Source organism: Alosa alosa, chromosome 16 (genome assembly GCF_017589495.1).
Source record: "Alosa alosa isolate M-15738 ecotype Scorff River chromosome 16, AALO_Geno_1.1, whole genome shotgun sequence".
Taxonomy (NCBI): Eukaryota; Metazoa; Chordata; class Actinopteri; order Clupeiformes; family Clupeidae; genus Alosa; species Alosa alosa.
The window spans coordinates 2156080-2178301 of record NC_063204.1 but is presented as its reverse complement, the minus strand read 5'-3'; the positions used below and the strand labels follow the sequence as shown (position 1 = coordinate 2178301).

At 43.9% G+C, this 22222-nt stretch overlaps 1 protein-coding gene across 1 annotated transcript; it reads left to right on the top strand.

Moving 5' to 3' along the window:
* The first annotated feature begins 819 nt into the window (after positions 1 to 819).
* On the top strand, positions 820 to 18873 carry cip2a (cellular inhibitor of PP2A). Its single transcript, XM_048266909.1, is given in 23 exon segments — positions 820 to 922; positions 1425 to 1527; positions 1798 to 1945; positions 2368 to 2480; positions 2831 to 2925; positions 3039 to 3135; positions 3355 to 3477; positions 3699 to 3844; positions 4067 to 4142; positions 4435 to 4662; positions 5329 to 5488; positions 6608 to 6740; positions 7701 to 7800; positions 8912 to 9034; positions 9450 to 9635; positions 9966 to 10040; positions 10375 to 10485; positions 13272 to 13392; positions 13395 to 13470; positions 16416 to 16529; positions 16875 to 16957; positions 17649 to 17767; positions 18045 to 18873. Coding segments are annotated over 22 exon segments (2679 nt in total). The 5' UTR covers positions 820 to 922; position 1425; the 3' UTR covers positions 18195 to 18873.
* The last annotated feature ends 3349 nt before the right edge of the window (positions 18874 to 22222 follow it).

Here is a 22222-nt window from a genome sequence, read left to right as displayed (position 1 = left end):
GTAAGCCTACATTAAGCATTAAAGCACAAAATATTTTAAAAACATATCTAGTATCAATAATGAAAATGAAATTAATGAAATAGCATATACGACCCATAAAAAATAAATAAATTAATAATAATAATAATAATAATAATAATAATAATATAATATACTTGAAAGTCTCAAAACTAGGCAGGAACGCACACAACTTGGCAAATCATTCCACCAACGAGAAACAACTTGTAGAGTAGGCTATTGAACGTGACCTCAGTGGCTGGTGGAATAGCGCTCATTAGAGGACCGCAGTGGGTGATGGAATTCAAATAGCAGGGAGCAAATCCAGTAGGCCTAAGTGTCCTACATACAGTGAGGTACGTAGGCCTATTTGAATTTAATTCGGGCTACTAGAAACTAGGAAGAGAGGAGTTATGTGGCTGATTACAGACCACAAACTTATAGCAATATCGATACCTATATAGAGGCCTACACATTTATTTAAGATGTCTCCGATTCTAAAATATGGAATCAGTAGGTTATTCTGTAGTGGAATGTCTAATAACTGTCCACAGTGGAAGAACTAGCCTGTAAAAATGTTGGCACCTAGCGTAATCATGTAGTACAAGATCAGGCAAACTCACATTCTTACACTGGGGGTGTCAATATTGACAAAGGCTACGTGAAAGAATACTCAATGGACTTGGATTTGCTATATAATATATGATTTAAGACCATAAATACAGCTTATGGTATACATACATGTACATTATGTAGAATTCAATACTAACGTATTTTAATAACAATTATCTACTTGTGTCATCACCCCTATGGTTTGCTGTGTACAACTCCGTCGTTCAAACCTGCGGCGGGAGGGACGATAGTTGGTGGTAACGTACCATAACGAAAACAGATGATATTAAACGTAATAGGGGGGACGCTAGATGTAAGTAATTGATCGCCTATAAAGCCACAGATATATAATCACAAATTAACAGTAAATCAGTTTTAGTATTGTGTTAGCATTCGTTCTTGCTGGTTAACGTTAGCTGTTGGTGCCTTTCTAGCTTGCTAGCAAAGATCCTTGATTAGCTCCGCTTTAACCCTCTCTGTTGCTAGCTTTTCAGTTTGCTTGCTCTGCTTTGTATCATAATGAGCTTAGCTATGCTAGCTAACTATGTATCATAAGTAGTTAGCATAAGAAGCTGATTTGATTTCGTTCAGTTTATCCAGGTCCTTTCTTAAAATAAGTTAGTTAGTGGCAGCAGCAAGCTTTGGGGAGGTACTGTTCAGGTTAGCGTGTAATATTATCTACTACGGCTGACGTGATGTTAAGTTAGACAGATTGATGACTTAGCTACGTTGACGTTAGCATATTCTTCAGCTCATCCTTTCTGATGTCAAGGTAACTTAGCTGTCAACTTACGTTGTAGATATTCTCATTACAGAATGGATGTAACAACATGTTTGAAGTCAATGCTTCTAGCCATCAGACAATACAAAAACAACAGGTCTGCTGTCAACACATCACAACTGCAAAAACAGATCAACGTGAGTGTCGAAAATACATTTCTTTCTGGCTTCAACTAACTTAACGTGAACGTAGCTTACTGTACCTGTAAATGGCTGAACAAGAGCTTATCTTCCCACACCGACCGTAGTCTAGCATTATTTTTTCACATTTCACAACTCTATTCACTATGAAGTGGTCACAGTGTCATTTCAAAGAATGTATCCTATCTGGACACACTAAGTTAGTTCATGAAAGACTTTCTAGAAATGAAAATGATGTTTTGCATGTGTCTGTAATGTGCCGTGCAGGACCTAACGGGGCTTCAGTGTTCCAGACTCCTCGCCTCGGGCCAGGTGTTGCCTAGCGAGTGTTTGAGCGGACTTCTGGAGGTTGCCATCGACTCAAAGACCAGCCAAGCCCTCAGTAGTACCATCGTATCCCTGTTGGCTAAACTCGGTAGAAGCCCGCTACTTTTGTCCTCATTTTAAATATCTCTATCAGGCCACATACTATAACACTGGCTGTCATAATCATGAGTGAGATATATATATATATATATATATATATATATATATATATATATATATATATATATATATTATATACACACAAAGGTCATAATAACCTTGAATTTCCCCTTGGGGATCAATAAAGTATATATCTATCTATCTATCTATCTATAAGCTTTTGGTTATTGCAATGCATTTCCAGTGTTCATAAGTGGAAATACACATCTGTGTCTTCAGCTGACATAACAGTGCATGTATGTATGATAAGGCACATGTTTACAGTGCATGTATGTATGATAAGGCACATGTTTACAGATGGTTGTTTATTGATGTAATACCACGGCCCTCTTGTGATTCTGTTTTTAGCAGCATCGGATGAGGAGACCAGAGAGGCTCTCCACAGCAGCTACAACCTCACCGGGACCCTTGCCTCAATCATCCACTCCAACAGATCCACTCCGGACGAGCCACTGGTGGTGCAAGTACGAGCCCTCCTCTCTGATATGTTCGTGCAGCAGAGTTGTAAACATTCCAAATTTTGGCTAAGTCGCCTCAATCTGTCAGACTTGCCAACTGCAGCTTTAAGAGTCTATCTATCTATCTGTCCGTCTGTCCATCCATCCATCCATCCATCCATCCATCCATCCATCCATCCATCCTCATTATTGAGCTTTCTCTATCTAGAAGATGTCCTAGAAGGTCGAAAATGGTTTGTCATGTAGACAGTATGAATATACAGTTCATGCAGTTTCACTGTGCAAGGTTGTGTCTTGTGAGGACTCTTGCTCTGTGTTACTGTGATGTGTATGTGAAGTAGAGATGTGTCTCTCAGTGTCTCCAGGTGTTGCAGAGGTTCACCTACAGTATGCGAGTCCCCCACTGTGCATCGTATCTCGATGATCTCTTGGCGTTCCTCATGCAGAATGTGTGAGTCAATCTAATAAGAAAGACACACTTCAAACTTCTCAGACACATGCCATTTGTGTGTCACTTTTAGATTTAGAATTGGGCTTATTTTTCCTGTTTTTCTCACCCCACAGCAAGTCTCGTAATGATGACATCATAAAGCCCTGTCTTGGCCTCATGGCCAATCTCTGTCGTCATAACCTCTCTGTTCAGACTCACATCAAGAGTCAGGTGGGTTGTTTTTCTGTGATATCAGGGGTGTTACCAAGGTGGCCGCCAAATGGCAAGACTTGCCTTAATGACTTCAATGGCTATATTCCCTCTTTGAATTGAGAACAATTTGTGTGCGTCATAATGATGAACATTTAATGTGCAGGGATAAATGACTTTTTAAAGTGTCACTGTTGTTATTATTGTTATAAATATAATCTGTCCCCCTTTATGTCTCAGAGTAACGTCAAGGCGCTGTATCGGTGCTTAATTGACTTCCTGGCTCACAACTCCTTGACTGTGGTAATCTACGCGTTGTCCATATTAAGCAGCCTGACGCTCAACGAGGAGGAAGGACAAAAGGTAGTGATACAAACAAATATCTGACCGTATCCAGACATATGATGTGGTACAAACAAATATCTGACCGTATCCAGACATATGATGTGGTACAAACAAATATCTGGTCCGTATCCAGACATATGATGTGTCCAGATTTGTGGTTTCCTTTAAAAGGCACATTTTCTGACAGGATACAAAGGTGCGTTTGTTGATTGATGGTTTGTTTTAATTCTGATTCATAGCTGTTCAATGCAGAGAACATCCACCAGACATTTCCGCTCATATTCAACATAACAGTCAATGGAGATGGCTCTTTGACACGGAACTATGCTGTAGACCTGCTTGTGGATCTTGTGAAGAACCCAAAGATTGCAGACTACCTGGCTAAGTGCGTCTTCATTGCTCTCTCCAAAGCTTAGGAAGTCCTGCCAGCACACAGAGACAACAGGTCTATGTTGAGTGGTCGACCTTGTTACTCAGGTCTACATTGTTACTCCTCCTTTTTGTAAGTCACTTTGGATAAAAGCCTCTGCTAAAGGGACTTAATGTAGATGTGAATGAATTGAGGTCCTCCTTCTAATTTGTGAGTTGCTGTGCTTCCTCTCTATAGCTATAAGCTCCTTCCTGCCTGTCTGACTGAGGTGTTTGGGCTTCTGCACAGCAAAGACTCAGAAACAGCATCGAAGGTGAGCAAGTCAGGGTTTCAATTGGTTTCTGATAGCATGTTTTTCATACTTGTCTGAAGGGATGATATTCACAAGGCATTTATTCACAACATTTGCACAGATTACATGTTTTTTTTAAAATACTACATATTAAATATTATATTTATATGAATCATTTCAATAAACTAAAAACTAAGATACATCTTTTGGGGCCATTATTTTATGTTAACTTGTTGGTTTAATGGAACAAAAATGTTGAAGTACAGGTATGGTATGGTCAAATCCAAATTAACTGAATGATGCGCTTTCCCAGGTTCTAGAACTCCTGGTGTCGCTGTGTTCCGTCACGGGCCTGCGTAAGCTGCTGTGTGAGACGGTGTTCCGCTCCTTCAGGCCTCGGCGGCAGCCTGCGGGCAGGAAAGGAGGACAGTCCAGGGTGTCGGAGCCCTGCGTGGCACTCCTGCAGTGGGCCACTGGGCCTCTCCACGATCCCGAGCGCTGCTGCTTGCAGGCCCTGCATCTCCTCACCGAGCTGTTCGAGGTCTGGGCTCAACCCGCACTTATAATATAATAATCGGTTACAGATTCGTTCTCAGATTCTGGAGTTTGATTTTAAATACATTACAATACAATACATTGATGCCATACAGGTTAACTTCTGTAACTACCGTGGTAACTGACCCAAAGTTTAAGTTAAGTTTCTTACTGGAACGGGAAACCCGAAGTTTCCTTCTTCTCAGGGTTAACAAACTTAGAGTTTTAACAAAACCTGCTTTTTGGCATAGGCGCCAGCACTGACAGCATAACACACAACCATGCATATTTGTTTAAATTCATTCCCTGGTTGTGTTTAAAATGCCGTTTGAATGATTTAAAGTAGATTTTAGTATGAAAACACTATGTATTCCTAACTGTTCTCTGGATATATACCCCATAGTGATCACATTGATCTTGTATGTATTTGATAGTTGTATGTAACCAGTAACTGTTTGTAGTGATGCTGGGATTTTAGTATTTTATTGCTGTGCTAGCATTATGCTCTCTCACATAGAACCAGGAGGTACATAGTCCTTAAACTGTGTCCATAGTCATTTTGGGTCACTTTAATCTGAATAACGATTGACCCATTAGCTAGCTATTGCTTAGCGACTGTACATGTTTTAGTCAAATGCGTGAGTCGTGAGACAACCTGTCCTGCTTCCCTCAGGAGGTGATCGATGCGGGCTCGTCCTCTACGGTGCACTCCTACCTGGAGCTGTTGCTGCCTGCTCTGGTGGGCATCCTCCAGGCGCCAGACTCCATGGAGGAGGAGCAGCAGCTGAGGAGGCACTGTGTCCGCGTGGGCTGCGTTGTGGAGCTGCTGTTGGATATCCTTTAATGATCCTATATGTTTGTTTAGATGTTTATGGGTTTTTAGCGGATGCTTTTGTCCGAAGTGATGTATAGGAACGTCACCTATTACCAATCGTCCCGTATTTCCAACCGCTTACGTGTATGTGTCACTTAATATTCAGTTCTATACAAACCAAGACTGGGGATTCTTAAAGAAACGCAAGCACCCACACCATAAGTGTATCTAGATTAGCTATGTACCAAAAATGACATTTTACCATGACTTGAGATGTAAACATTGTTGTAAGGCTGCACAAATCCGCTTGGAGCTCCAGTGGAATTTTGATTTGCGACGAGAATTCTCGGTCTAAACGTTGATGTGCCGTGAGAAAGGTTGGAAATAGGCACCCACCAGTCCAGCACTATACTCCGAGTGCGGTAAACAAAATCGGATATTTCAGGCAGTAAAAGCCCCGGTAAAAAACAAACTAGATTTTGTTCAAATCTACATACCTATGGCTACTGACAAATGATTAATTTATCAAATGTTATTTTGAAGTATTAAAAAGCATTGTTGTTTTAGAATTTTCGAACGAAATGGTTGGTAATTGGTGATTTTACGATACAATACCAATACATATTATCTATACAAATGAACACTTGAACATTGTCATATAGCCTACATAAACATACTAATAATAGTAATGGAATAAATTATGTTATCAGAATAATATCAATAGAACACATTCTCTTACCAAAATATGAGCCTAAAAATAACCTTTTGCTAGCCAGCAGTGCTCTCACCAAATCAATTGGTAATTTATTTAAAAAGAACATTGAAAGACACCTTAATTATACTCAACAGGTTATGTATTCAGTCTGTACCTCAGGACCTAAGACTTTAAAAGGTGGGCAAAGTACTGAGTCTATCAAGGAGCAAAGTTTTCCTTCATGAACACTATTTGCCTTGTGACACGGAGGAGCATTGAGCTCTCATCAATGTTTGTGGTTAAGGTCATGCTGTTCAATTTAAAAAAAATGATTTAGCCTAGTTGGTTAATCAATTAGCTTTAGTTATAGTCTTTATATTTTGCCCAGCAATCAAATTGGTCCGTAAGGCAAATAAGTACAGATGCAAGCCTTGACTGGGTCACTGCTGTGTGGGGAGGAACACCTGAAGAGCCTGGTGTCCCAGCAGATCTCCTCCAAGCTCTGCGCCTCACAGGTGGAGCTGCTCCTCTCCAACAGCCACGGCTCCACCTGCCCCGTCACCAACGGCCACCTCAGGTGAGACCAACTCCGCTCCGAGGGCGTTTACTTTTGCAGTGTTTCCCACAGAATTAAATTCCATTTGTGGTGGTTGGTTTGCAGAATTAACTTGAATGCAACAGTTTTTAACAAATTAGCACAGCGTGGTTATGATGCTAACCAGATTTAAGCACAATTTAGTACAACCTGGAAAATCATTGTGTGGTGGTCAATGTTGATATCGTGGTGGGCCGCCACAAATAAGTCAATGTATGGGAAACACTGCTTTGGACGTTTCTAGCCCTCATTGATAGGACAGGGAAGATATGACCGGGCATGAGTGGGATGGGGAGTAGAGTGAGACATGAGACCTGAGACATCTGAGGGATACGACATGAGATATGAGACATCTGAGGGATACAACATGAGACATAAGGCCAGTGGCACGCTACTCGCTCTGGTCTTGAGTCAGAGTGGTGTGATTCACTCTGTGGTACAGAGCTCTCCAAAACGGCATGGCTTTCATAGAGGTGTAGATCTTTCACAAGTGATTCATTATGGGTTCCATAATGAGTGCTCTGGTCTGTAAACTGAAATGTTCCGGTATACAGCAGATTACCGACGTGTGACCTTCACACTGTGACCGAGCATCTCCATTAATTGTCGCTGTGCCATGCTGTGAAGTGAGTGTTTCCCACAGAACTGAATTCTATTTGTGGGGGTAGGTTTGCAGAATTAACTTGAAACTTCAAACAGTTTTTAACAAATTAGTGTAGCGTGGTTATGATGAACCAGATTTAAGCACAATTTAGTACAACCTGGAAAATCACTTTGTGGTGGTCAATGTTGACATTGTGGTGGGCCGCCACAAACAGTCAATGTATGGGAACAAAGTCAATGTATGGGAACAAAGTCAATGTATGGGAAACACTGGAAGTGATTGGTGTTTAGTCGTGTCCGTGTCCCACCTGCGTGTGTGTGCCTGTGACCTCCCTTCAGCCAGGTGTGTTCAGAGGCCATGCTGAAGATGCTGGAGCTGATGAGTCGGCTGAAGCAGCATGTCCTGGACATGGAGACCTGCTTCTACAGGATCCTGCAGGTACTGACCTCCTAGTCGCTCTCTTCCTGCCAGACATGCAGGTACTGACCTCCTAGTCGCTCTCTTCGCTTTCCACATTAACTTACTATATTACATTCCATTTTTTCCAATACGAACCCTTTCTTCGCCATATCGATCACGATTCAAGTCAAACTCCTCTTTTTGTCAGCGCTGCTCAGTAAAACCCATTGTTTATGGAATGCTTGTCATTTAAACATTTAAACATTTGCATTGTTTATGGAATGCTTGTCATTTAAACATTTGCATTGTTTATGGAATGCTTGTCATTTAAAGGAGCGATTTGTAGGATTGTTACCGAACGCTCTGTAGGCCAAAACTGGTGAACGTTCTCAAGACTACCTAGACGTGAGCCACTTTTTGGTTGCCAGATGTAATGAAGACTTAGCTAACGTTGCAGCTGCTTTAACGTTTCTCCAACCATGACCCAGCTACACATTACGGAAACAGTGAAAACAAAAAATACCTCTCTAACCAACGTAACATATTTAGCTGAAGTTAGCGATGCAGATGAAGTTTAGCCTAGGCTACCTGTCACGGAGAAATATGGCCAGCTCTGCGTCAGAATTTATTTTTTCATATTTTTGTGTTTAATGGAGACTCATCTCAGGAAGCTCCTCCGATGTCCAGTTAATTGGTTTCTTGTTTTAATTTGGGAAATTTGCCTGCCTCTCGTAGGCTACTCGTTCACGACTACAACTGACAGCTGTTGGCCTTTGCTAATTTGGCAACCCAAATGGGGCGATGCGCCAGCCCATTATTAATACGCTATTCTAGAATTAATCGTTCAAAACATAAACGAAAATTCCAAGAGGTTCCGCCCTGTAACTAATTTTTTGCGCTGGTTTTACAGGGTTTTACGGGTTATAGTAATGTTGTCAAATAAGCCATTACTTCAATTCATTGTGTTTCCTTACTCTCTGACGACATATGGTGATAATTATTGGAATGGTTCCAATTTATTTTCCATTATTTCCTACATACTGGTCCTTTAAACATTTCAGCAGTGATGTGTGGGCAAGTGATAAAGTGTGCACACAAGTAAGTGTGCCGGAGGGCTCGGAGATGCTGACCGTTGTGTTTCCTGTTTCAGGACCAGCGGATGGTGACGCCACTGTCTCTGGCTATGACGTGCCAGCGCAGGGAGCTGGTGCAGAGCGCCCTCCGCATCCTGTTTGAAGCGGCACCTCTGCCAGACTTCCCCTCCATCATGTGAGTGTGCTGTGCTGTGCTGTGCTGTGCTGTGCTGTGATCCCCTCCACGTGCAGCCTCTCTGAACAACAACCTCCATCCAGGACAGGAAGCTTTGACCAATACAAGCGTGCACTGATCGTCCCGACTCTGAGAGACGAACACAATTCTATCTCACAGTCTACAGTGTTCTCTATTGGAGTGTGTTTTGAAATTGGAGTTGAATTTGTTTTTAGTGACTTCCCTTTTCCCTAAAAAAATATTATTATTATTATTATTAATACCAATAATAATAATAATAATAATAATAATAATAATAATAATAAAATATATGTTTTTATATATATATATATATATATATATATATATATAAAATATATAATATATAGTTTATTTGTTCATTTGTTTGCGACTGTCTGTCTATCATGATGTGGCCTAAGTCTGGGGAGAGCATCGCTGCCAACAATGCCTACCGGGAGGCTCAGCGGGACTCTGAGGTGCCCGTCAAGCGCATGGCTGTCCAGGACGCTCTCTCCAGTCTCCCGTCTTGCCCCAGCTCTAAAGTGACCACCACAGCCAAGCAATCCATCGACTCGCTAATAGAGAAACTACAGAGTGGGCTTGAGGTGTGTGTGCATTTACAGTATCTGTGTGTGTTTCTCTGAATGTGCCTTTACAGAAATTCACAAACACTCAGAGTTAAAAAAAAAAAAAAAGCGTGTTATCTTTGTCACTTTGCATGTGCGTGCACTTAATTTCCAGCCTGTGTCAAGTGTGATTTGTCTGGTCAAGTATATCTTGTTGTCTGCACATCTGCAAGTCTGACATTTCTGAGCTTTTCTATGGTGTGCGTGTGAAACTACGGTGCAGTGTTTGAGTGTTTAAATGGACTTGTCATTGTGTCGTCGTCGTTGTTGTTGTTGTTTGTGTTGTCCAATGATGTTGACGTGCTGTAGTTTCAGGAGCAGATGAAGGATGTGCACATGTCGGAGGTCATTGACGTGTACGAGCAGAAGATCTCTGCCCTGGCTGTAAGTGCACCATAGTTGCGTCATCTCAGCAGACTTCCTGTGTACGATTGATGCTCAGGCCTGAATCCCAAAGTCAAAATCCCGAAGGCTGTGTGTCTGTATATCTGTCTCTACCTCTGACAGTCAGTGTGTGTGTGTGTGTGTGTGTGCGCGTGTCTACCTGCCCAACGTGTGTGTGTGTGTGTGTATGTCTGTCTGTCTGACTTGTGTGTGTATCTGTCTGACGTGTGTGTGTGTGTATATTTGTCTGACGGTTGTGTGTGTGTGTGTGTGTGTGTGTGTGTGTGTATCTGTCTGACGGTTGTGTGTGTGTGTGTGTCTGTCTCCACCCTAGTCTAAGGAGAGCCGCTTGGAGGACCTGCTGGAGGCCAAAGCCCTGGCCCTGGCCCAGGCCGATCGACTCCTCGCCCAGTACCGCTGCCAGAGGGCTCAGGCAGAGGCCGAGGTACACGCACGCACACACACACACACGTGTATATATACAGTGGGGGGAAAAAGGAATTGACAGTGTTCACTGTTTTTAGGGTGATGTACACCAGCCCCACACCATAATAAAGCATTTTTAGGGTGATGTACACTATCTCCTGTACACTGTCTTAGGGTGATGTGCCATGTCTCCTCCAAACATGTGTGTAGTATGACAGCCAAACAATGTGATTTTGCTCTCGTCTGACCAGACTACATTCTACATTCTACATTGTCAACTTGCTTCAACATGTTTTTCCTCCGTAATGGAGTCGTGTGGGGTGAGCGTGCATAGAGGCCGTGGTGCTTGAGTAGCCTTGTGAGACCCCGCTGTGTCTACATCCGCTCTGCATTAGGTCACATGACCACACATTCACATGCCAACCACAGATGCACTCGTAGGGGCACTGGCATGCCACGGATGCCCACACACTCACACAACACACAACACACTCACACAACACACTCACACAACACACAACACACTCACACAACACACCTCACACACACACACACACACACAACACACTCACACACTCACACACTCCCACAACACACTCACACAACACACACACACACTCACACAACACACTCACACACACACACAACACACTCACACACTCACACACTCCCACAACACACTCACACACTCACACAACACACTCACACAACACTCACACAACACACTCACACAACACACAACACACTCACACAACACACAACACACTCACACACACAACACACTCACACACTCACACAACACACACTCACACAACATACTCACATTAATAACACACTTCCACACTTAATAACACACTTCATTAATAACACCACAAACGGCCACCCCTCAAAAGGCAACAGGCAGGAGGCGGCCAAGTGGTCGGGGGGCTTTTTTCTCAATTTGTTGTCGCCTGTAGCTCTCTCTTCTCTGTCATGTTTCTCTCTCTCTCTCTCTCTCTCTCTGTCGCTTCTCTCTCTCTCTCTCTCTCTCTCTCTCTCTCTCTGTCGTTTTCTCTCTCTCTGTCGCTTCTCTCTATCTCTCTGTCATTTCCCTCTTGTTTTGTCTTGATGCTGTAGGATTGTTCTGTTGGTCCTCTTCCTTTTGATGACCACATCTCTTATACCCCCCGTCCTGCTCTGCCTCTCTACCCCCTCTTATCTACCCCCTCATCTGCCCCCGTCCTGCTCTGCCTCTACCCCCTCTTATCTACCCCTCTTATCTTTTAGTCCTGTCTGCCTCTCCACCCCTCTTATCTACCCCTCTTATCCCCAGTCCTGCTCTACCTCTCTACCCCCTCTGTCTACCCCCCTCTTATCTGCCCCTGTCCTGCTCTCCTCTACCCCCTCTTATCTACCCCAGGTCCTTCCTGCTCTACCTCTCTACCCCCCCCTCTTATCTACCCCCTCTTATCTGCCCCTCTTCCTCTTCCCCCTCTTATCTGCCCCCCCTCTTGTCTACCCCCCAGGTCATTCCCTGCTCTGCCTCTCTGCCCCCTCTTATCCTGCCCCCTCTTATCTACCCCCCTCTTATCTACCCCCTCTTATCCCCCCTCTTATCTACCCCCTCTTATCTACCCCCCCCCGTCCTTCCTGCTCTACCTCTCTACCCCCCTCTTATCTACAACCCTCTTATCTACCCCCTTATCTACCCCCTCTTATCTACAACCCTCTTATCTACCCCCCCCCCCTCTTATCACCCCCCCCCTCCCATCTGCCCCTCTCTTATCTGCAACCTCATCTGCCCCCTCTTATCTACCCCCCTCTTATCTTGTATCTACCCTCTCTTATCTGACCTCTTATCTACCCCTCTTATCTCCCCCCCTCTTATCTACCCCTCTTATCTACAACCCTCTTATCTACCCCCCTCTTATCTACCCCCTCTTATCTACCCCCTCTTATCTACAACCCTCTTATCTCCCCCCTCTTATCTACAACCCTCTTATCTACCCCCTCTTATCTACCCCCCTCTTATCTACCCCTCTTATCTACCTCTTATCCCCCCCTCTTATCTACAACCCTCTTATCTCTTATCTACCCCCCCTCTTATCTACCCCCCTCTTATCTACCCCCCTCTTATCTACCCCCCCTTATCTACCCCCCTCTTATCTACAACCCTCTTATCTACCCCCCCCTCTTATCTACCCCCCTCTTATCTACCCCCCCTCTTATCTACCCCCTCTTATCTACCCCCCCCCTCCTTATCTGCCCCCTCTTCCATCCTGCAACCTCATCACACACCTCTTATCTACAGCCCTCTTGTCTGTATCTGCCCCCCCTCCCATCTGCCCCTCATATCTGCCCCCTATCTACCCTCCTGTCTACCGCCTCATCTGCAACACTCTGTCCTTCCTGCTCTCATCTCCTCCTCTCTACCTCCTCCTCTTTCTCTCTCTCTTCCTTCCCTCGCTCCCTTCCTTCTCCTCTGTGATTCCCTCCATCTCTCTCCCTCCCTCAACCCCCTCCCACCCTTCTTCTCTTCCTCCCTCCTCTCTCTCTCTCCCTCACTGCCTCTTCTCCTCTCCCTCTCTCTCCTCTCTCTCTCCTCTCTCCCTCCCTGCCTCTTCCTCTCCTCTCTCCCCTCCTCTCTCTCTCCTCTCTCCTCCCTGCCTCTTTCTCCTCTCCCTCTCTCCCTCCCCTGCCTCTCTTCCTCTCTCTCCTCCTGCATCTTCTCCTCCTCCCTCCCTCCTCTCTCTCCTCCTCCCTCTCCTCCTCTCTCCTCTCCCTCCCTCTCTCTCCTCTCCCTCTCTCTCCCTCCCTCTCTCCCAGGCGCGTAAGCTGGCGTCTCTGCTGCAGGAGAGTGAGCGCAGTAAGGAGGCGGTGCGGGGGGAGCTGGGGGAGCAGGTTCTGGAGGTGCAGCGCGTCAAGCAGGACATCACACAGCTGCTGGAGTTAACGGGGCCAGCTTCGTAGTGTGGTCTCGAGAGCACCAGGCCCTGAAGAGCTCCTACAACCAGCTGCTCAACAGGTGACCACGCACACACACACACACACACACGCGCACACACACACACACACACATGCATATGCACACACATTTATCCACACAAACAAACACATCTTTGCATGCATGCATGCATATACACACACACACACATGCATATGCACACACGTTTATCCACACAAACAAACACATCTTTGCATGCATGCATGCATGCATATATACACACACACACAGTTACACTACGCTATCACACACGCGACCAATAATAAACAAACACATTATCTTTGCATGCATGCATACACACACGCATGCATGTGACATGCATATTATCATTATTACATTATATCCACACAAACAATATCTTTTGCATGTATTGTGAGTTGAGATGACACAGTATTATTTAATAATACGTCATGCAATGCATGCATGCATGCATACACACACACATTTATCCACACAAACACATCTTTGCATGCATGCATACACACACACACACACACGATATGGGATGCACACGTCAATTATTTATCCACACACAAAACATTTCCTTGTATTGCATGTATTACACACGCCATCGCGATGTGGGGATTGCATACACAATAATACATTAGCGATCCACACAAACACATATTTGCATGTATGCATACACACATACAATAATACACACAACAATACACCATGCATAGATGTTGCCATACACACATTATTTATCTACACAAACATATTTTGCATGCATGCATACACACACACACACACACACACACGCACGCATGCATGCATACACACACACATTTATCCACACAAACACATCTTTGCATGCATGCATACACACACACACACACACACACACACACATAAACAGATATCCGCATATGCACGCATGCATGCATACACACACACATTTATCCACACAAACACATCTTTGCATGCATGCATACACACATACATATTCATCCAGTGGGGCTGTAAATTCATACACCAAACCTCAATGATTGCTTGTATCATGATGGACCCACGGTTCGACAATTAACCTCTATATTTTTTTTTTTTTTTTTGGGAGTGGTAGACATATTTTATTTAATAACATTTCAATAGCCTACCTTAGAACACCAGAGGATTACAATACAATATATAATAGAACATATCTATATTATTTTATATTCTGATATAAAAACGAGAATACTGAATGACTGATATTTATGACAGCACACTTTATGAAGATTATCCCAGCCTAGGCCTACTATTTCTATTACAACTCTACCTCTTTAATTCAGCTGTCTGGTTGAAGCCTGGAGATATTGTAAACAATGTAGCCTACCATAGTTGGCTATCTTATCATAGTCTACTGATTGGACTGTTCAGTTTCCCCATGTGTGTTTAAGTTTCAAGGTAATACTTGTTCCCCTTGGGACAGGCCCTTTTGGGTAACATTGGTATTGAGATGATCAATCAAATTGAATGAAAGAGTTTTAAACAAATATGAGCAGTGGATTTAATACTAATTTAGCTAGTCGTCTTCTATGCATCCTTGATTTTACGATTGTGAAAGTTTTATTTGGATTGTGTCGGCTAAGTCACGCGTGTCCATTGAGCGAGCGAGAGAGAGTGGGGCAAAGAGAGGGGGTTTACTTCTATACTGTATGTTAAAGTTGAACACAGTCTACAATGAAAGCAAGAAGAGGTATGAAATTATGATTTATTTATATATTTTTGTATCGTAGGCTAGCCGGGTAAGTAAAGCGGGAGATGTGTGCAGTCATATGCATGCATATGTGTACCCTGTGTGTTGCAGCTGAGTATATTTGTTTCCACATGCCGAGGTTCCTCACAGTCAGAACTGTGTGGACATCCCCCACAGGCCAGACGCGCGACCCCACAAAAAAAGCCAATTAACCCCTGTTAAAGCAGCTTGAGCGGTCAGTCGGAGAGCTGAGTGTGTGTGTGTAATACGAATGCATGTCTTGAGGACAGCCAGTAAGTTTTGGCCGCCAGACAGATGTGTGTGGAGCGATGTGTGTGTGTGGCCATGCGATACTTTCAGCAGAGTTTTACGGTCTTGAGGACAAAATGCAGGTTTGTAAGTGCAGTGTGTGTGTGCGCAAGGCATGCTACAAGTGATTTTACGTCCATGATCGGCCAGTAGAGCTTTAGTGTGTGCGCAAGGCATGCGAGCCGATGTCTGGATGACCCGGCCAGGCAGAGTTTAGTGTGTGTGCTGCGGAGTGTTTTGTCTTGATGACCTTCAGCAGAGTTTAGCAGCGCAGGTGTGTTGTCCTGGATGACCCCAGTAGAGTTTAGTGTGTGTGTGTGTGAGTGTTGTCTTGATGACGCCCAGTAGAGTTTAGTGTGTGTGCGTGTGTGTGTGTGAGTGTTGTCTTGATGACGCCCAGTAGAGTTTAGTGAGTGTGCGTGTGTGAGCCTACGTCCTAAGGACTCCAGCAGAGTTTAGTGAGTGCGCGCAGTGTGTGTGTGAGTCGAACGTCTTGAGAACTCCCAGTAGAGTTTAGTGAGAGTGCGGTGTGTGAGCCTATGTCTTAAGGATGATCCAGTAGAGTTTAGTGAGCGCGTGCTGCGTGTGCACGCCCAAAGCCCGACATATTGAGTCTGAATGCTGATGTGTTTGTTCAGTTCTTCTGTTCTGCTCAAGTGCTCATGTATCTGTCTGTGCACTTAGTTAATGTGCATCCATCTTTGTGTGTGTGTGCGTGTGTTTGTGCTTGTGTGTGTGTGTGCTTGTTTGTGTGAGTGTGTGTGTGTGCTTGTTTGTGTGCTTGTTTGTGTGCGTGATTGTGCTTGTGTGTGTGTGTGTGTGCTTGTTTGTGTGTGTGTGTGTGTGTGTGTGTGTGTGTGAGTGTGTGTGTGTGTTTGTGCTTGTGTGTGTGTGTGTGTGTGTGTGCTTGTGTGTGTGTGTGTGTGTGTGTGTGTGCTTGTTTGTGTGTGTGTGTGTGTGTGTGTGTGTGTGTGTGAAGGTACAATGAGACTGAGCGCGTGCTGAAGGAACTGAAGGGGGCCCACACGGCTCTCACACACCAGGCAGAGACCCTGAAGAAGAGCCACGAAGCACTCCGCCTGCAGCATGAGAGGTGACCACACACACACACACACACACACACACACATACATGAGAACACATAGATGAGAACACAGATAAAAAAAACACATACACACGCACACAAGCAGAGATGGATGCACACATTTACACACAACAATGGAAAAAGGAGACTTACACAGACCATAGACTCTATATATAGAACTGGACAGTGTTCTATGACACAGACTCCCACACTAGAGACAAGGACCTGTATCCACACGTGTGTGTGTGTGAGAACGCTGCTCCTAACTGTATGTGTGAGATGGCTGCTCCTAACTGTATCCACACGCATGTGTGTGTGAGATGGCTGCTCCTAACTGTCCGTTGTGTGGGGCAGGACCCTGGCAGAGGGGGCAGAGAAGGACAAGCTGATCAAAGGCCAGCAGGCTGACCTCAAGGAGAAGGAGGAGACCATCTCAGGTGAGTGGTCATGGAAATGGGTCTCGTGTTTCTCTTCATTACTGTTCAAGTCTAGTGAGGGCATGCTGATGACAATGTCTTACGTGTACTGTAGTGCAGTGTTTTTCAACCTTTTTTGTGCCACGGCACACTTTTGACACTTAAAATGTCCCACGGCACACTAACTAATACAATCAATGAGAGCATGTGGTTATGATTTCTTTGATGCAACAGTTGCTTTTCTGGACCAGTGAGTGACATTTGGGTAATTTTCTGCGGCACACCTGATGATCTCTCACGGCACAGTGGTTGAAAAACACTGCATCAATCAATCCACTACTGCTGTAGTGTGACTAGTGTGAAAGTCACTACCTTATGGATAAATACTGGCATAACATATTTATCTATAAGGAAGCATCAGTGTTTCCCAGAGAATTGAATGCCATTTGTGGTGGTTGGTTTGCAGAATTAACTTGAATGCAACAGTTTTTAACAAATTAGCACAGCGTGGTTATGATGCTAACCAGATTTAAGCACAATTTAGTACAACCTGGAAAATCATTGTGTGGTGATCAGTGTTGATTTTGTGGTGGGCCTCCACAAATAAGTCAATGTATGGGAAACACTGGTAGCATATATACATGTGTCATTAAATATAACCATCTTAATAGTCATGTGCGTATGTGTTTAATCTTTGCCTTTACTCCACCAGACCTGCAGGGGGAGCTGAAGAGTCAGCAGGAGCAGGCCAGTGAGATGGAGGAGAGCATCAGCATCCTGAGGAAGGAGCTGAACAAGACAGAGCAAGCAAGGAAAGATGCCAGCATCAAGGTGTGTGTGTGTGTGAGCGTGAGCTCAGCCCTCAGATAGGGCTGCAGTACTGGGAGATGATGGAGGGAGACAAACATATGGAAAGAAGGGATGAAGGGATGAAGGGGGAACGGAAAAGGGAGAGACAGACAATGTAGGAAAGATGAGTAAATGAGATGAAGGTGAAAAAGTGCATTCCATGATTGTGTGTGTGATTTTGTGTGTGTGTTTGTTGTGTGTTGTATATGTGTGATCGCGTGTGCGTGTGTGTGTGTGGGGCGCTCTCCCTCGTCCCCAGGCCTCGTCTCTGGAGCTGCAGAAGTCCCAGCTGGAGGCCAAGCTGCAGAAGAAGGAGGAGGAGCTGAACAAGAACATGCACATGATCGCCATGATCCACAGCCTGAGCAGCAACAGGATCAACCCCGAGACCACCAACGTCTCACTCTGAGCCCGAGACCACCAACGTCTCACTCTGAGCCTGAGACCACCAACGTCTCACTCTGAGCCCGAGACCACCAACGTCTCACTCTGACCCCGGCCAGCTCAACAGCACCACGCTCGACGCAGAGACGGCCAACATGACGCTCTGACTGCAGCAAGCTCAACAGACGTGGCCGATGTGTTGCTCTGACCCTCCGCTCCTCTCACTTTCCAACTTTCGCTTTCCTTTTCTCCTCCGTCTACTGTTGACTGTTTATTTACTCTGTTTACTGTCTATTTACCTTGTTTGCTGTTTATTTACATGCCTATTTCTCTGTCCTCTCTTTTTGTCTTGTTTTTCAATGTCTCTTCCAGTTTGTGTCCTCTCTTCCCTTTTTTCTTCCATTTCCATCTCTCTCTCTCTCTCTCTCTCTCTCTCTCTCTCTCTCTCTCTCTCTCTCTCTCTCTCTCTCTCTCTCCTCTGCGGCTCTCCGTCACTTCATGATGTTTTAGTACAATGAACTGATACATTCATAATATAAAGACGGTCACAAACAATAAGTCATGATTTTATTTTACAATTGTTATAATGTACTATTTATATTAACACATTTTTCTGTCTATCGTTGTAATTAGTATTTTAAATGTTTTTTACGCCTTCTGTCCAGGAGTGTCAAATAAAAGCCATAATTTTATAATGTACATCATTTCCTTTACGGAATTATTTGAGTAACTATAGGCTGACTGGTGTAACCCATGTATTCTGGGATTACATATTTAAATACAGTTACAATTGAATTGTCTGGCATTCAAAATACAGTTGATAAATTTAAGGGATTATATTTTAAATCATAACACGTAGACCATATATAACTCTGGTGGTTCTCAGCTTGTGTGTGCTGAGGTAACGTGAGCGGTGTGAGGGACCTGATGTGTTTTTGTACATACTCATGAAACACGCTAGACGGGTATTTTATGCTATTTCCTTTCCCCTCCCAACAGGATAAAATCACCTTTTCCAATCTGTGAATAATGTCATAACTTCTAAACACATACAAAATGTGGACATATGAAAATGAACACCCTGTAATAGCCTTTAATAATGTTTGTTGGATCATAAGCAGTGACCATAAGCTGCTGTGCCTGGTGTTTTGGTTTGACCTTTGGAGGCCCTCAGCCCCAAACAGGTGGAGACCCTCTTAGTTAAGCTGATAAGCAAAACAATTGTGCATTTTATGACTAACGCATGAAAGTTTCACCATATAATCTTCACCCCCTAAAGTTTAATTTCAGACATGGAGCCACTTCAGATCGGACCTCTGGGGCTAGATATTTGCTGTATAATATACACATCATCTAACTCAAGCACGAGGGCGTGTCTTAAAGGTGCCATGTGTAATGTCCGCCAAAAATCAATTCATACTCCACATTCCATAAAAGATGGGGGCAGTATACCTCCAGAAAGTGAGCTGGTTTACCCTAGAGTAACAACCGAGACTCGTGTATTGCAGTTTGGCTAGCGGTTATGTTGTCCGTGATACTGCCTCCCATGGCCTAAAACTGGTATTATGACACCTGTCGGGCTGTGGCTAGTAATTTAGCATGCTAATTCAGGTTGATATCTCTGCAGCACTATACCTTGTTATTTTTTTAATGACATCATCGCCCCTATTTCTACTCATTCTTTTGATGCGTGTAGCTCATCTTTTGGATATTTTTTTTTTTTTTTTTTATTTGCAAACATCATTGACATTACAGAAAATGCAACACTACGACATGCACATGAATACTACATACGACAAACAGGCGTACATTACATAAACACATACTGTAACTTAACAAGACATCACATTGACTTGGCTTCCACAAACATAACATAACATTAATAACAGAAAGGCTAAGGATGATTTGCGGCCAGGATTATTACAGATATGATTATCAGGGATGAAATTGATGACCGGAATGAAAAGAAGGGGGGATGGGGGTGCGGATGGTAGCTCTGAGAGTGTGAATGAGGTGGTGTTGGGATAGGGTGGGGATGGGGGGTGAGGGGTAGTGAGTATGTGAGGATGTATGTGTGTGTGTGTGTGTGTGCGCATATGTATAAGGCTGGCTTGCTGTTGGGCCAGGAGGAGAGAAGCTGGAACATAAGAGAGGGAGGGTTTCAGAGGAGAGGAGTTGTAATTATTCTATTAATGATAAGTATAATAATAGGAATAACTGATTGCCTGGTTGATTGCCTGACTGATTGCCAACCTGGGCACCCATTAATGGCCACAGTTCCACCCAGCCCCTGCAGTTATATCTCACAGACGAGCTGACAGCGGGGGAGGACCTGCGTGCCACCCATCGCCCCAGGCCCCCAGCATATGCACACATCCCCCACTACCACGACCAACCACATCTCGCCCCCAGACCTTCACCCAACACGCCACTCTTGACCTAAATATGTACAGTATGTGAATGGCTAGGTTGAGGGGTCTATCTAGAGTGTAGCATTAAAAGAAGTGGGCATGCATGGTGAATATCTGTCAGGATTTCCCCATGCACACCACACTTACCCTGTGTAAGATGTATGCCTCCTCTGTAATGTGTGCATTAAAATAAGTGAGGCATGCAGATAGACACCTGATGAGGCATCTACCTGCACTCCACTCTTACCCTAGCCTGTTTTGTAGTTTTTGTTTATGTATGTCACCTAACATGTAGTGCGATTAAAAGAGAGTAAAAGCGTGCTGTGTGCTTCCAGGACAAGGCGTGTGCATGAGCCGTATGAGGAGGGTGCACACCGGGGCCCAGGGCCAATAGATAACCCACAGGACCCAACCAATGCCAAACCACACAGCGACCCACCAGGACCGAAGTCTCCCAAGCCATCCAATGGGGCCCGGCAGAATAACGATGGGAGAGGCAGAGAGAAAAGAGGAAATTAGTAAAGTTATCAGAGAATGTAAATAAAAGGGGAGGAAAAAGAAGGGGATGCTATTTATATTACTAATAATAATAATAATAATACTAATAATAATAATAATAATAATAATAATAACAACAATAATAGTTCCAGCTACCCTCCCTGCCTAGTGTTCGATGATATGTGTATCTGTTGATGAAGTGTGTTATGATCGTGTGGAGATGGAACTCAGGCAAAGAGGGTCAGGACTGTAAGTAGGTGATAAAGGGGTACCAAGGAGAGGTTGTATCCTGAGTATTGATTAAGTTTGTAGTTGATAGGTTTTCTAATGATATATAGTCTGTTAACAAGTTTTTCCAATGAGTGATGTGAGCTTTTTCTTAGATTTCCAGTTCATGAGGATTGTTTTCTTGGCGATAGTCAGCTACCAGCAGTGTTTTATTGCAGGAGTTGCTTAAATTGACTGTGGATGTATCACCAAGTATGCATAAGGAAGGGATGCTGGGATGTGACAGCCAAAGATGGAAGAGAGAGATTTTGTGACACTCACCCAGAAGTGGTTGATTGGAGTGCAATGCCAAACCGCATGAATGTATGTATCTGGGTTATTTTGTGTGCAGTGAGTGCAAAGATCCGAGCCAAACCCCATTTTAGCCAATTTATGTGCAGTGAAGTGGAATCTGTGAAGAACCTTGTATTGTATTAGTTGTAGATTACTATTCTTTGTCATGAGGTAGATGTTTTGCACATTTTGGTCCAGAAGTCGGCCCCGGGAGTAATTGATAAGTCTGATTCCCATTTGTGATATGGCAGGCCAATTGTTTTTTCTGAACGAGATATAATTTTGTAAGTTTGGGAGAGTATTTTTTTGGGAGAGGGAATATTAAGCAGCTCTGAGATTGGTGGGGAATGTCAAGGTTAGCTGTCTGGATGTTAATTTTTTCCTAGGATAGATGATTTAATTTGCAGGTATTGTAAGAAGTGTTTACTCTCGATGCCGTGCTTCTGGACCAAACAGGAAAATGAGGCCAGATTATTGTCTTGAAGAATGTGTTGAAGGTGAGTGATGCCCTTTCCCATCCATGTGTGAAAGTTAAGTTTTTTTTTATTGACGGTGAAATCTGGGTTATTCCAAATCAAAAGCG